This window comes from Heterocephalus glaber, unplaced genomic scaffold (genome assembly GCF_053883595.1).
Source record: "Heterocephalus glaber isolate CG9 unplaced genomic scaffold, H.glaber_assembly_v1.0 deba00001687, whole genome shotgun sequence".
Taxonomy (NCBI): domain Eukaryota; kingdom Metazoa; phylum Chordata; class Mammalia; order Rodentia; family Bathyergidae; genus Heterocephalus; species Heterocephalus glaber.
In genome coordinates, this window is record NW_028258412.1 from 12,867,324 (window position 1) to 12,881,322 (window position 13,999).

The 13,999-nt window shown below is 52.9% G+C and overlaps 1 protein-coding gene across 2 annotated transcripts; it reads right to left on the minus strand.

The window, feature by feature from the left end:
* Positions 1 to 138: 138 nt before the first annotated feature.
* Acads (acyl-CoA dehydrogenase short chain) lies at positions 139 to 11,834 on the minus strand. Of its 2 annotated transcripts, XM_021257347.2 has the most exons (11): positions 11,690 to 11,805; positions 11,403 to 11,549; positions 10,426 to 10,592; positions 2,650 to 2,799; positions 2,451 to 2,562; positions 1,963 to 2,114; positions 1,532 to 1,702; positions 1,315 to 1,452; positions 1,077 to 1,172; positions 877 to 933; positions 139 to 769 (listed from the first exon to the last, which is right to left on the minus strand). In XM_021257347.2, the coding sequence occupies exons 1-11, from the start codon at positions 11,733 to 11,735 to the stop codon at positions 617 to 619; spliced, it is 1,389 nt and encodes a 462-aa protein (XP_021113006.2). In that variant the 5' UTR covers positions 11,736 to 11,805; the 3' UTR covers positions 139 to 616. The 2 variants fall into 2 exon arrangements, with proteins under 2 accessions (XP_021113006.2, XP_012927180.2); XM_013071726.3 differs by lacking the exon at positions 11,403 to 11,549 and having other exon boundaries at positions 11,690 to 11,834.
* Between the last annotated feature and the right edge of the window lie 2,165 nt (positions 11,835 to 13,999).

Below are 13,999 nucleotides of genomic sequence, written 5' to 3' on the forward strand. Positions count from 1 at the left end.
AGGCAGTTCCTTACCCTCCTGAGCTGCCTTGTCGGCCAGCCCTGCCTCCCCCTGCCCCAGCCTTCAGGCAAAGCGCCTGCCCTCCTCCAGCACAGTGTGTCAGCAGGGCCCGCAGAGGAAAGAGCCAGCGAGGGTCGGTCCGGACCAGGTATGCTTTATTGCAACAATCAGTTCCAGCCATGACAGACAGACCACACACTGCACACCTACGTGCTTTGCAGAGCGACCGCACAACCAGGACCACACCCTTCCAGAGACTGGAACTCAAACCCCTGGGCAAAGGCCGGGCCCTGCAGGGCCAGGACAGGAGGCGCTCCTGCTCCCCACAGCCACTCCCGTGAAAGCACGCTGGCTGGCGTGGAAGGGGGTAGCAGAGCCCAGATGGGTGTCCTCTGTCACAGGTCACAGGGCCTCACCCTTCCTCTCCCTGAGACTCCCACCCTTGCAGTTTAATCTGGGTGGAAGAGCGAAAGGGCATGAGAGCCCCTCTAGCCAGCGTGTAGGGCCGAGGGCTCTGTGCCCAAGGGTCTGGCAGACGCCAGAGTTAAGGCCATGAGGCTCCGCCCCTTTCCTACAGTCCAAGGCTGGCAGGGGGTGCTGGTCCCCTCAGAGGGGCTCAGCTCCGGTAGCTCCGGAGCACATGCCCAGCGATCACCAGCCTCTGGATCTCACTGGTGCCCTCGTAGATCTCGGTGATGCGCGCGTCTCGGTAGTGGCGCTCAGCGGGCATCTCTGTCACATAACCCATGCCACCCAGAATCTGTATAGCCTATAAAGAGGCAGAAGACACACACACACGTGAGGAAAGACAGGGCAGGTGAACTACATAAAGGACTCACAGGGCAGGGGCCACAAGCGTGCAGGGCGGACGCTCACCTGGTGGCTGATGGCAGTCGCGGCCTCCGATGCAGCAAGCTTGGCCATGGCGGACTCCTAAGCAGCAGGGATGGCAGTCGGCAACTTCACCTTGGGGGAGCCCCAGCTTCTGGCCCCTCAGTCCTAGCAAAGTAAACCCACAAGCCCACCTCTGCCCACCCAGACCCCTCCCTCGAAGGGAGCCCCTTCCCCCAGGGCACCTTGGTGAAAGGCTTCTTATTGTCCTTCAACATGGCAGCACGCCAGGTCAGCAGCCGGGCACTCTCCAGGGCCAGGGCCATATCCGCCAGCTTGAACTACAACAGTCCACACCACTAGTCAGCAGGTGCCCTCGCTGCCCAGAGAGCGGGTCAGAGGAGAGGGAGGGCACAGGGCAGGGAAAAGGCCAAGCTTCCCTCCCTGGCATCCAGGCCCAGCTCCTGACATCGCCCTGGTTACCTGGATGCCTTGGAGCTTCGTGAGGGGTGCCCCGAAGGCCTTGCGGGTTTCAGCGTAGTTCACAGCACAATCCAGGGCAGCCTGGGCAATGCCCAGGGCCTGGGAGGCGATTCCAATCCGGCCCATGTCCAGGGTTTGCTGTGGGGACCTCTCGCTCAGTGACTGCAGGCTGGGGCACTGGGCCTGGCCCCAGGGCACTGCCCCGCACCGGGCTCACCATGGCTATCTTGAAGCCCATCCCCAGCTCCCCCAGCAGGTTCTCCTTGGGGATGCGACAGTCCTCAAAGATGAGGTTGGCTGTGGACGAGCCCCGGATGCCCAGCTTGTCCTCCTTCTTCCCCAGCATGAGCCCAGGTGTTGGCATGGGAACCAGGAAGGCACTGATGCCCTGCAAGGCCCCAAGATGCCGAGTGACTTTCTCAGTGGCGGCCTTGCTGGCAGAGTCCCACCCTGACACCAACAGTCCAGACGCAAGCGTCAAGGCCCTCACTGGCCTCTGTCAGGGTCCAGCCAGGATGCCCCCTGCTGGCTTCAAGGGAAGGTGCAGAAAGCAGGGGAGGGGCAGCCTGAGTCCCCCCAGGGCAGAACAGCTGGGAAGGGGGTTCCCACCCACAGACAGAGGGTCAGCCTGGCCGCCCTGGGCCCCACCTTGTTCTTCAGGGATCTGTCCGTGCTGGCAAAGACCACAGTGGCCGAGGCCTCCCAGGCATTGGTGATCCAGGCTTTGGTGCCATTCAGGACCCACGAGTCCCCTTCCTCCCGGGCCGTAGTGGATGCAGCTCCCGCATCGCTGCCGTTCCCTGCCCCACACGCAGACTCAGACCCAGTACAGGGGACCCCGCCTCACCCTGCAACTGGGCTCCACAGTCGGGCTCAGGGTGCAGCAGCCCCGAAGCTCCCAGACGGGTACAGGAGGGACAGGTCCTGTACAGGACCTAAGCTGTCCCTGCCTGTGCCCCAGGCAGGCACAGCAGCCTCCTAGGAAGATCCAGGCAGCTGCGCTGGGCCCAGAGGCCCACACCAGAGCCCCTTCCTCCTGTTCGGGGGCTGACCAGCAACAGCCCCCCAGCTCTGGTCCACAGGCGCAGGGCCGCCTGTCACCCTTACCGAGGGAGTGACACCCCAGGGGCACGTACCTGGTTCACTGAGGGCAAAGCAGCCAATTTTGTCACCACTGGTGAAAGGGGTGACCCACTGCCGCTTCTGCTCGGGGGAGCCGAACTTCAGGATGGGGCCCAGGTAGAGAGACTAGGGGGAGAGTGGGCGGTGATGGGAGGCGGCCCGAGGCCTGCTCTGTCCAGAGCCCACCCAGGGGAGCCAGGAGAGCTCACTCACGTTGTTGACACTCATGATGACGCCGGTGGAGGCGCAGCCCCGGCTGATCTCCTCCATGGCGATGGAGTAGGCCAGGTAGTCGAGCCCAGCCCCGCTGAGCTCCTCAGGCACGTCCATGGCCAGCAGCCCGAGCCCACCCATCTTCTTCACCTGGCGAGGGAAGGAGGTCATGGCCGGGGCACTGCTGCGCAGGTGCCCACCCCAGCCTCAGCCCCTCCTGCCCCAAGCCAGCACCTGTAGACACAAGTTTAAATGCTGAAGGCCCAACCCAGCTATTCAAACCATCCTGTCCCCATGCACCCCCATGTTTGTTCACCTCTCTGTCCACAGCCACACCAGTGAGCAGGCAGAGGGAAGCCTTTAGGGGACTTAGAGGTAAGGAACAGGACAGTATGGTACCTTCATACTGGCCTTCCTTCAGTCCCCTAAGCACACACATTTCCCCTCCCCACCACAGGGCCTTTGCACATGCTGTTTCCTGCATCAGCAAGGCCCTCAATGGACCAGTGATTTTCCTCTCCTTTCCTTCTGATCTCAATGCAAGCTCTTTGGGCTGCCACCTTTGGTTTCATTTAAGTCAAATCCTTAAATCACAAACTCTTCTGACACTTTTGTAGGACTTACACAGGTGGAATTTCTTATCTACTAACATCTTTCTGTGTGACCATGAGGGCAGAAACTTTGTGTTTTTCCTCACTGTTACAGGCCCAATGCCAGAGAAAAAGTGAATGGATAAAAGCTTGAGGTGTGTGTGTGTGTGTGTGTGTGTGTATGCACGCACACAAAGGCAAGTGCTCTACCACTGAGCTATGAGCCCAGTGTTTTGTCTTATCTTATTTTGAGACACAGACTCACTAAGCTACCCAGGCTGGTCTTGAACTCGTGAGCCTTTCTCTGCTTCCCAAGTAGCTGGGACTACAGGTGTGCGCAACATGTCCAGCTGAGCCTGGATTTCTGACTTGGAGATAATAACAATTATGGTTAATACTGAGTTCCTCGTATGTGCCAGACTCTCCACGAAGTGCTTCTGGCTTTGTCTGTAGCAGCAGAGATTGAACCCTGGGCCTCAGGCTAGGCCAGTGTGTACAACACTACATGTCTCTCAAGAGCTCTACAAGAACAATGTTGTATGTTAACTTCACAGCACAGCTGGGGAAACTGGGGCTCAGAGGGGTTAAGCGATCTGCCCAAGGCCACAGAGCATACAAGTGGTACGGCTGGGATGAAAACCTGGCAACGAACAGAATCTTAGCCAGCTTACTACAGTGGCCAGCTCTGCCCGTGCCAACCTACAACAAATTCCTTTAACCTCTTCAGCTCACTTTCCACCTGAGAAATGTGGGCTACAACAGAACCTACCTAAGTTCACAGAAAATACAACTAAAACCCATTGTCTCTGGGGAACAGCGACAGGAGAGGGGATGGAGGGGCCACTGCTTTTATCAGCCCCCTTGCCCTTTTCTGTGGCACTGGGGATTGAACCCAAGGGCCTTCTCACTAAGCTACACCCCTAGCCCTTTTTTGTTTTGAAACAGGATCTCAGTAATCACTAAATTGTCTGGGCTGGGCTCAGACTTGATTTCCCTGCCTCAGCCTCCCAGAGTGCTGGGATCACAGGTGGGCGCCACGCCCAGCTTACAAGCCCTTCTGTATACAGTCGTTTCAGAGGCAGAGGGGAGTTGCTTCCGGGATCCCCAGGGATCCCACAGAGGCTCAAGTCCCTTTATATAAAATGGTATAGTATTTGCACACACCTACCCCCACGATCCCATGGACTTTATTCATTTCCGAATTTGCCTGTTTTTATCACTGTGGTGCCAGAGACAGAGCCCCGGCCGTGTGCACGCTGGACGAGCGCTACACCACTGAGCTCTGCCAGCCAGGCTCCCAGTGCATGAAATCCTCCCCTCATGACTCGCAATCCCTAACACAGTGTACATGCGCCGTACACTGCTGTCACACTGCGCTCTGGAGGAAGTAATGACAAGGAAAAAAGGTCCACAGGGTCAGTACAGATGCCCCAGAGGCGGAGGTGGCGTGCACAGGCAGAGGGTGCCACGCCGCGGTGGGAGGCAGAACGGCAGCCCCAGGGGTAAAAGCCCAGGTTCTCACGCTGGGTCCTTTTGCTCCAGAGGTGACAGCGTGGTTGACAGGAGCCTTCTTCCACCTCCTGCCGAAGAGGGGCTGGGGACGAAGCTCAGGGAGGGCTACACGCACCAGGCGGAGGGTTCCTACCTCAGTCCCGCAAAAGTAAATACATAAATAAATAAATAAAAACAAGCACTTCACGCTCAGTTTTCCTGCTTTGGGATGTGACCTCCTCCCATGTGTGATTTCAGGGCCTCATCAGGACCCAAAGCAATGCCACCAGTCTTGGAACCTTAAGAACTGTGAGCTAAATAAGCCTCTTTTCTTTACAGAATAAAACTGAAAAAGCCTTTCGTATAAAACGGTGCTTTAGGGCCGGGGAAGCTCAGTGGTTCTGCCACCTGCCTCACAAGTGCAAGGTCCCAAGTTCGATCCCTGGTACCAATAAATAAATAAGTAAATAAATAAGACAAAACAAAACAATGCTTTAAGTCACTTATAAAACTCACATTTCTAAAAAATTAAATTTATCCTCAGTACGCCTATGTTCACTACAGTCAAAACTAACTCCCTTTAGGGCCGGGGATTTAGCTCAGTGGTTTAGCCACCTGCTGCGCAAGCGCAAGGATCCGAGTTCGATCCCCGGAACCAAAAAAAAAAAAACTAACTCCCTTTAAAAATCAAAAAAAAACTAACTCCCTTTTAAAAATAAAATTTTCTGCTGTGTGTGGTGCTGCACACCTGTAATCCCAGCACTCAGGAGGCTGAGGCAGGAAGATAGCCATGAGTTTGAGGCCACCCTGGGCTACATAGCAAGTTCAAGACCAGCCTGAACTGCACAGCAAGGCCCTGTCTCAAAAAATCAAGTCAAATCAAATCTAATTTCCTATCTTGAAGGTTTGCCTTTTTTGGGTTGTTTTTGGTGGTGGTAGGGATCAAACCCAGGCCCTCGCATGTGTTAGACAAGTGTTCTCCCACTGAGCTATACTCTTAATTCTTTCTATTTTTTTATTGTGAGACAGTCTCTCTGAGTTGCCCAGGCAGGCCTCAAATTTGTGATCTTCCTGCCTCAGCCTCTCGAGTATCTGGGACTATAGGCATGCACCACCACACCTAGCAAGATGTGCCATGTATCCAAGGTGAAATCTAGCATTCAAGAGGCCATGGGTTCCATCCCCAAGACCACACACACACAGGTAGAGGAAAGAGAAACACATTGACAGCAGGGCTCTGTTAGCAACTCCGTAGGCCTTACTGTGCATGTGGGCCACACACTGGGACGAGGAGGACCCGTGCTCACTGAGGAGAGGTACAATCTGGCTCAGGCACACGCTGAGTGTCTGGCCGAAGAGTAAGAACACGAACTGACCCATGCATTCCAGAAACTAAGTGTCTGAAGTAATTCCGAAATGAGACACCCACCACAGCGGGAGCACTAAGGTTGGCAACAATTAACTGAATATTTCGGAAGAGCTGCTAGAGAAGAGCTAGAATAGTCCCAACACAAAGAACTAATTAAATCTGAGGTGACACATGTGCTAGTCACCATAAGCAATCACTACACACTGTATACAGGGGTTGAAATGCTACACTGCACCCCAGAAATATGTAAGATATACATACTATACACATATATTTTATTTTTCAAAAAAACACATGCAACAATGTGATTGGCACAACTAGTAAATTCTGAATTCTGACTGGAATACTCCCAGAACCCAAAAAGATGAATTCTGCTTGCAAAAATCAGAGGAGGCGTAAGGACCTGAGTTCGATCCCCAGTACTAAAAAAAAGAATTAGAGGAGGTGGCAAGTAAGAGACAACTCCAAGGTGGGATTAAGAAGTCAGTGGCAAGCTAGGCATGGTGGCACGTGCCTGTAATCCCAGCACATGGAGGCTGAGGCAGGAGGATCACAAGTTAGAGGCCAGCCTGGGACACACAGTGAGTTCAAGACCAGCCTGGACTACATAGAGATACCATGTCTCAAAAAAACAAAACAAAAACAAAAAAACAACTCAGTAGGCAGGAGGGAGAAGAAAAATGGGGTTTGACCAGAAGTTTCTAGGAGGCTCACTAGATAACTATCAACTCATAAACTCAGAAGGGGTAAGAGAAGGAATAGTAGGTTTTACCCCGTCATTTTAAAGTTATTCACAAAGCCAAGCATAGTGGTGCACACCTGTAATCCCCCACACTTGGAAGGCTGAGGCAGGCGGATTCCAAGTTCAAGGTCAGCCTAGATGATATAGGAAGACCTTGTCTCAAAAAAAAGTTATTCAATAAAAATGCACTGAGAAAGAAACTAGATCCTTTTATACACATATACTTTTTTATACACATATACTTTTCAAAGTTACAAAGTCTGAAACCGGTTGGAAAGACCATTCTGTTTCCTATTCCCCTTTGTAACAAAATGACACTATAAAGTCATAACTGCTCCTTCATTTGTTAATTTGGACATAAAAAGACTAAAGGTCAGTGAGTTACAAAACCAGCATCGTAAGTAATAACTGGCACCTACCTTCCACCCAAGTCTTGGCCTACCCGCCTCAAAATTCCCTCCCTTTGGCCCTTCTCTTGCAAACCTACTTTATTGGGGGAACAAAAAATTCAAGGAACATATACTGGACTAATGAAAAACATGAAAAACTCTTCAGGAAGATGTATTAGAACTCACTAAGCTCAGAAGTCTGTGTCTGCTCCTTAAGGACCAACTCTGACTGCCCAGCGAGGAACTGCGCCTCTGGGGCCCAGGGGGAAGCTCAGTGGCAGAGCAGCTTCCTAGCTCGTCCAAGGCCTAGGTTTCATCTACACCACTGCAAAACAAAGGAAGGAAGGAAGGAAGGGAGGGAGGGAAGAAGGGAAGGAGGAAAGCAGGAAAGGAAGAAACTAACTCAGGCCGGAGCACACACCTCTAATTCCAGCTCTCTGAGAGGCTGAGGCTGGAGGATCCCAAGTTCAAATCCCTCCTGGGCAATTTAGCAAGATTGTCTCAAAACAAAAAATAAAAAGGGCTGGAGATGGAGCTCAGTGTAGAAGAACCCCTGGGTTCGATCTCCAGTACCACAAAAAAGAAAAGGAACTTAACCTCGGGCTTCAGTTTCCTCATCTGAAAACTGGAGAGAATTAAGTAACAACCTTACTGTGCTGTCTTGAAGATTCAATGAGCTAATATACGTATAACATACGACCTACAGACCTCCACGTGTCAGCTACTGAGCGTCACTATTACACTTCGGGTTTTCTTTGGTGTGTGTGAATGTGGGCTTGGTGACTGAACATATGCAAACCGTAAGCAAGTGCTCTACTACTGGGCTACATCCGCAGCCCCTACTACATCTCTGAAACACTATTATGTGGCATTGTGCAAACATGTCATCTGCGTGTGTCTAGTTCTCTCAGCCTCCTGCCTGCTTTAGCCCTGAATTCCCTTTGAAACTGAACCATACAGTGACAGAGAAAAGAGCAAAAGGCAAGAATTAAGGACAGGGCTCAGCAGCAGACCACTTGCTTAGCATCCACAAGGCCCTGGATTCGATCCCCAGCAATTTTTAAAAAAAAGCAAACAGGCCTTGGCCCTCAGCCCCGAGAGGCACACTCAGGAGTGACACTGCGTCCCACCAGCCACCGGGCAAGCGCCAGCCGGTGCAGGCTAGACAGACCTTCGCAGCTAGCGCTCCTCCTCCTCCCCAGCCTAACCCAGGGTCCAACCCTTTGGCTTGCCAGGCCACGCTGAGTAAAGAGGAATTATCGTGGGCCACATATATAAAATACGTAATACAGTTCATGTACATAAATAACAAAACTTCCTTTAAAAAATATTTTTATAACATACAGAAAAAAAAAAAGGCAAGCAGCCCACAGGAGGGGTGCTGAACACATACGCTACAACCTGAGACAACATGCAGACCACTCGAAAACCTGCTGAGAGCGCAGGACTAAGAAGGTGACGGGTGGGAGTGGGAACACCTGCAGATAATGAAACAAAATACAGATGCAATCCTACCCTCAGGAAGCCCTTACAGAGCTGTGCCCGGGACAGGTGGGAGAAGCAGCCGGCCCTGCCCTCTCCCTTCAAGCCTCACCTCTGCCACCATTTAGAGGGATTAACCCCAGCCCCATAAAGCAAGTGGGAAAGTTTTGTGCCAGAGAGCAAGTGAAGGGAAGGGTAGCAAAACATGATCTTCTGGCACAACACAAATTTGTGTGGGATACTAGTAATAATTTGAGAGTCCAACAATATAGGGGCAGAAACCGGGCAGCCTGTCTGCACTGCCGTCTTAGGCAGTGGCCCTGGGACACGAGCCCCTAAACTGCTCCTGCTACTCCAAGGCTTCTTTCCTTCTTGCCTTCCTCTCCTCCTAGAATTCGAGCTTTTTCACAACTCCACTAAGACGCTGAAAGGTACAGTGGCAATCCCAGGCGAGGGCCCGAGTCACGAATGTGGTGGGGGTGGGGGTGGCGGGGCAGGGTAGGGAGACTCAACAGCACTGTCCCCAAACAGAACTGGGCTTCCCTGCCTGCGGCTGGGTCTCTGGGACACGTACATGGCTGGCGAGGGAGAAGGGTTTTCAAGCCAGCCAGACTCGGGCTATGAGGGCTAGCTGCACACACCAGCACACTGTGGAATGTCGTTTCACTTCTCTACACTTCTCTTTCTGCGATGGGAATGAAAATGACAAGTACAGCACAAGCAGCTACCATTACTCAAGTGCCAGGTACCTTACATTTGACTAACATTATCTCCTTTAATCCCTGCAATCATTCTAGAAGGCATAAAATGGAGACTAGCCTAAGTACAGATGTAGTAGTGTAAGGATTAAATAAGACAACACAAATCCCTACCAGCAGCCCAGCTGATTTTTCTAACCAGTATGCTACCTGCCTATCAGCTCTGGGTACCTTGGATCTTCCCACAGTCCAGTCACAATGGCCTATAAACTGACCACACGACATTCATTAAGCCAGAAGACTGGCCCCAAAACCTGCAGGACATGTACATGGGGACCAGTAAAAACAGACAAGAAGAGCCCAGAAGTTTGGCCTTTCACAAATCATGGATTCAACAAGTATCTCTGGAGCATTTATACTTTACAGGTCATCGGGAACAGCTGGCATGGCAGTGCAGATGGACTGAACAGAAACAGAAGAGCACAGGAAGGAGGGTACTGGTGGGGACCTCAGGATCTGGGAGAAGACACACCTGGTTTGAACCCCTCTCTGCAGCTAATTAGTCCCATGACCTTGGGAACATTTTTTTTTTTTTATTGGTACCAGGGATCGAACTCGGGTCCTTGTGCTTGCACAGCAGGCGGCGAAACCACTGAGCTAAATCCCCGTTTGGGAACATTATTTAACCTACTCAGAAGCTTGAGTTTCATCGGTGATGCCACGGGCATAAAAGCAGTATCTTCTTCACCCCATACGACTGCATAGGAACGAACATGATACATACGGTGCATAGCTCAGGTCAAGCGCTCAGTAAGCATTAACTACCACTATCAGCCCAATGCCTGGGACAGAACTAGTCCATGAAGTCCTGGCTAGAGGTCTTACAGTGGACAAAGGAAATGTCCAGAACACTCTGGAGTCGAGTCCCTGGCTGGTGTCGCAATGCCCCTGGCTGTCACTGTCACTCATCCGAGGGCAGCCGGACTTCACGAACCACTGAGGTGGGTGCTCTCACCTGCGCTGCTGGGAAGAGATGCTCCCTGTCCACCTGAGCCGCGATGGGAACCAGCTCCTTCTCAGCAAAGTCCCGGCAGGTCTGACACAGCATCTGGTGCGTTTCGGGCAGCTCCACAGAATGGTAGACAGTGTGTAACTGCCGCCAGTCCCAAGGGCAGAGAGCTCCTGGCAGTGAAAGGAGAACACAGGAGATCCTGGATAATAATCATCAGGTAGGATTTTCCCCTGGGGGGGGGGGGGGCAGGTAATGCCTAGCAAACACCTTTGGGTCTCACAACTGGAAGAGTGAATGTTGTTAGTAGCCGGTGGCAGAGGCCACTAAACCTCTCACCGTGCACGGAATAGATCCACCACAGAATTACTGGCCTGTAGTCCCAGGTTACTCCCAGGGCTGAGGCAAGAGGATCACTTTGAGCCCCAGAGATCAAGGCCAGCCTGGGCCACAAAGCAAGACTGAAAACAACAAAAACTATGCCCGAGGGTAACTGTTCACTGTGCTGGCTCGACACTCCCCAGACACTATCCCAAGCCTGGGTGTAACACCAACAATAAAGGGACCACTGTGACCTCTGACAAGAGTTTAACTTCACTGAGCCTCACTCAGTTCCTATAAAACGAGGACAATAGCACTCAGTTCCTGGGAGTGGGCTGGTAAAAGAAACAGCACGGTGCCCCTAAGCACAGTCCTCAGAGGCTCCCCTATTGTCATCAGGAGGCGGGTGGATCTGCATCAGCCGAGGGCGCCTTGGCCACGGACCCCAATGGAGACAGATACAGTGGAAAAGGTACGCGGGAAACGGTAAATAAACCAGAGCGCTAACATTACGGAGCATCTGTTATATGCCTGGTGCTGTACTGTTTTCCATACCCTGTGATTTAATCTTGCTAATAACTCTCTGGGAGTAACAACAGCTCGCTGCACTTGGGCCAACTGAGGCCAGAGGGCAATTAAGCAGCTCGTCCAAGGTCACAGACCTGAGTCCCAGCTCAATCCCTGGCCTGGCTCCGAGGTCTGCACGCCCGGAACTCCGCGTGGGTGCCGGAGGCGGGGTGTGGAGGAGGCGGGGTGTGGATAAGGCGGCTCAAACCCGGCGGGAGCTGCGGAGCCCTGAAGGACCAAGCCTGCAAGCCAGGGGGAACCCAACTGGGGTAAAGGCCGCGCGCCGAAGGGTGCTGCTGGCCGGCCCGGGGGCTGGGCGGGACCGGCCTCGGGGACCTACGCCGCCGTGGGCTGGCCGGAGTGCGCAGCTGAGGGTACTCACCTCCGCGGAGGGGCCGGCAGGCCCGGGCGAGCAGCGCGATGGCCATGGACGGTGGACACAACTCGGCCTTCTCTGCCACCCCCGCCGGCCAGCGCGGCTTCCGGACTGCGGGGGGGCGGCCTCACGGGACATGGCCACGCCTTCGGGGCGGGGACTCCTGCGAGCCAGCCCAAGGGAAAGGCCTACATTTCCCCGGAGTTGAGAAGAGAAAGTGCTGCCTGGGCCTCATCCTGCAATGAAAAAGCTAGCAGAGCTAAAAATGGGCCTCCCAGAAAGGCCATACAGGTCTTTGAAAGCAGAGTTAAGAGACAGCAGTCCGCAAAAGCCAGACGTCACGGCGTGCTCCTGTAGCCCCAGCCACATGGGAGGCAGAGGCGGGAGGATCGCTTGTGCTGAGCAGTTCCCAGCCATCCTGGACCGTGCAGCGGGACACCGTTTCAAAAAAACCAAACAAAACCATTCATCTTCTACGGACACATTTCTTGTAAAATTCAACTCCATGGCCTGAAGAGCCTAGTCCAATCCCTGCCCACATCTCTGTGCTACCCAGGCCCACTGTGCATTCCCTGGTGTCTTTGCTCCCACCACACCAGGCAGGCAGCTTTGCTTTACACCCCTTGGCCTTTGTCATCACTGTTCCTTAGCCTGGTCTGCTCCTCTTCATTCAGGGCCTGCTCGCCGAGCTGCCCTGTCTATACCAGGCCAGTGTTTCTCCACATGCTTGCCATCCACCCTGTTTATTCATAGTACTGTTTCTGATAGGTCTCCCACCACCTCAGCAGCTATTATGTATAGTAGCTGCCCTCTTTCCTATCGTGCCTTGCCCACTCCCCTGTGTGACGTCATGCCAAGATGGTTGCTCCCACCAAAGAATAAACCCTTCTTCCCAGCATGCCCCTGTTCCCGCCTAGAAAGTAACCTAATACTCCCTCACCTCCTACCATCTAGTGACATCACCGGCTCCTCCATTCCCTAGTCACTACCTCAATCAACCCCACCTCAGCCCCTACCCAGCCCTACCCCAGTCTCTATAAAAGACTCCCTGCCCCAGCCATATTGCTTTTGTCTCTCCTTTGTTCAGAGACAGCCCGGCAGATCTAGTCCCCTAATAAAGGCTCCTTGGGGCCTGGTCTGGTCTTGGTTTTCGGCCCTTTTACCTGACATTTCCTGCTCTGTGTGTGTGTGTACACAGCCTCTGTGTGTGGGTGATAGTGGGGATGCCTTTTTGAGAAAGGATTTAAGTTGCCCTGACTGGGCTTGAACTTTCGATCCTCCTGCCTCAGCTTCCCAGAGTGCTAGGATTACCCACTGTTACCGCCAAGGCTGGCTTCAAATTTACTGTGTATCCTACTAGCCTCACTGGCTCCCATAGGGGCAGGGGCCCTGTCTTACTTTCTGCGTGTTTGGGCCCATGGATGGGGTTGCTAGGCAGGGAAGGGAAGAGTTCTTTCCCCCAGAGGTTATGAAGTGAGGTACAGCAGGTACTTCTCCGTTACACTGTCCTCCTGTCTCCCAGCTAGGTTCAAAGCTGTGTTTGATCCCTGGCATCCTGGTCAGGACACCTACTCCAGAAACTGAAGGTCTCACTTGCCCACGGGTCCTCCCTCTGCAAAGTATTAATGTGACCCCCACAGCCTCCAGCACCCACATACCCCCAGTTACCTTTCTGCTAACCCAACTGGGCATCTGTCCCCATACTGACCGCACTCCCCAAAAATCCCATGTTCCTTCAAGATCTTGCTCCACTTCCTTGAGAAAAATAAAAAAGATGCAGAATAGCTGGGCATGGCAGCATGGCCAGTAATCCCAGCTATTAGGGAAGCTGAGGCAGGAGGATCACAAGTTCAAGGCCAACCTAGGCAATTTAGCAAGACCAGTTCAAAAAAATGCTGGGGCAGATGCAGGTCAGAGGTAAAGCATCTGCCTAGCTGGGTTCAAGTCCCAGTACTGGGGGTGGGGGTTGGGAGTAGAGAACAAAGTCATCCTTAATGTGTTTTTGGTTTGGTTTGGTTTTTTTGAGACAGGGTCTCACTATATAGTTCAGGCCAGCCTTGAACTCACTGTGTAGCCCAGCCTGGCCTCAAACTGGCAGCTGACTCTCCTGCCTCAATCTCCTGAGTGCTGGAATTACAGGCGTGCTCCACCACACCCAGCTAATTCCTTTCATTTTTTTAAAGAGCCTTTAAAAAGAAAGCTAATTTCTTTCAAAAGAAAGAAAGCTAATTTCTTTCCTTTGTTTTAAAGAGGCTTTTAAAAGAAAGCTTCTTGGTGCCAAGGATTTAGCTCAGTGGTTTCACCGCCTGCTGCGCA

Bases quoted from the DNA above. Each gene is read 5' to 3' on its own strand.
- Acads (XM_021257347.2), bottom strand. From the start codon at position 11,735: ATGGCCATCGCGCTGCTCGCCCGGGCCTGCCGGCCCCTCCGCGGAG. The intron at 10,593-11,402 runs GTCTGTGACCTT...TTTCACTGCCAG, and splicing joins GGGATTGAGCTGGGACTCAG to GAGCTCTCTGCCCTTGGGAC. The intron at 2,115-2,450 runs GTACGTGCCCCT...CGTGTGGGGCAG, and splicing joins CTTTGCCCTCAGTGAACCAG to GGAACGGCAGCGATGCGGGA.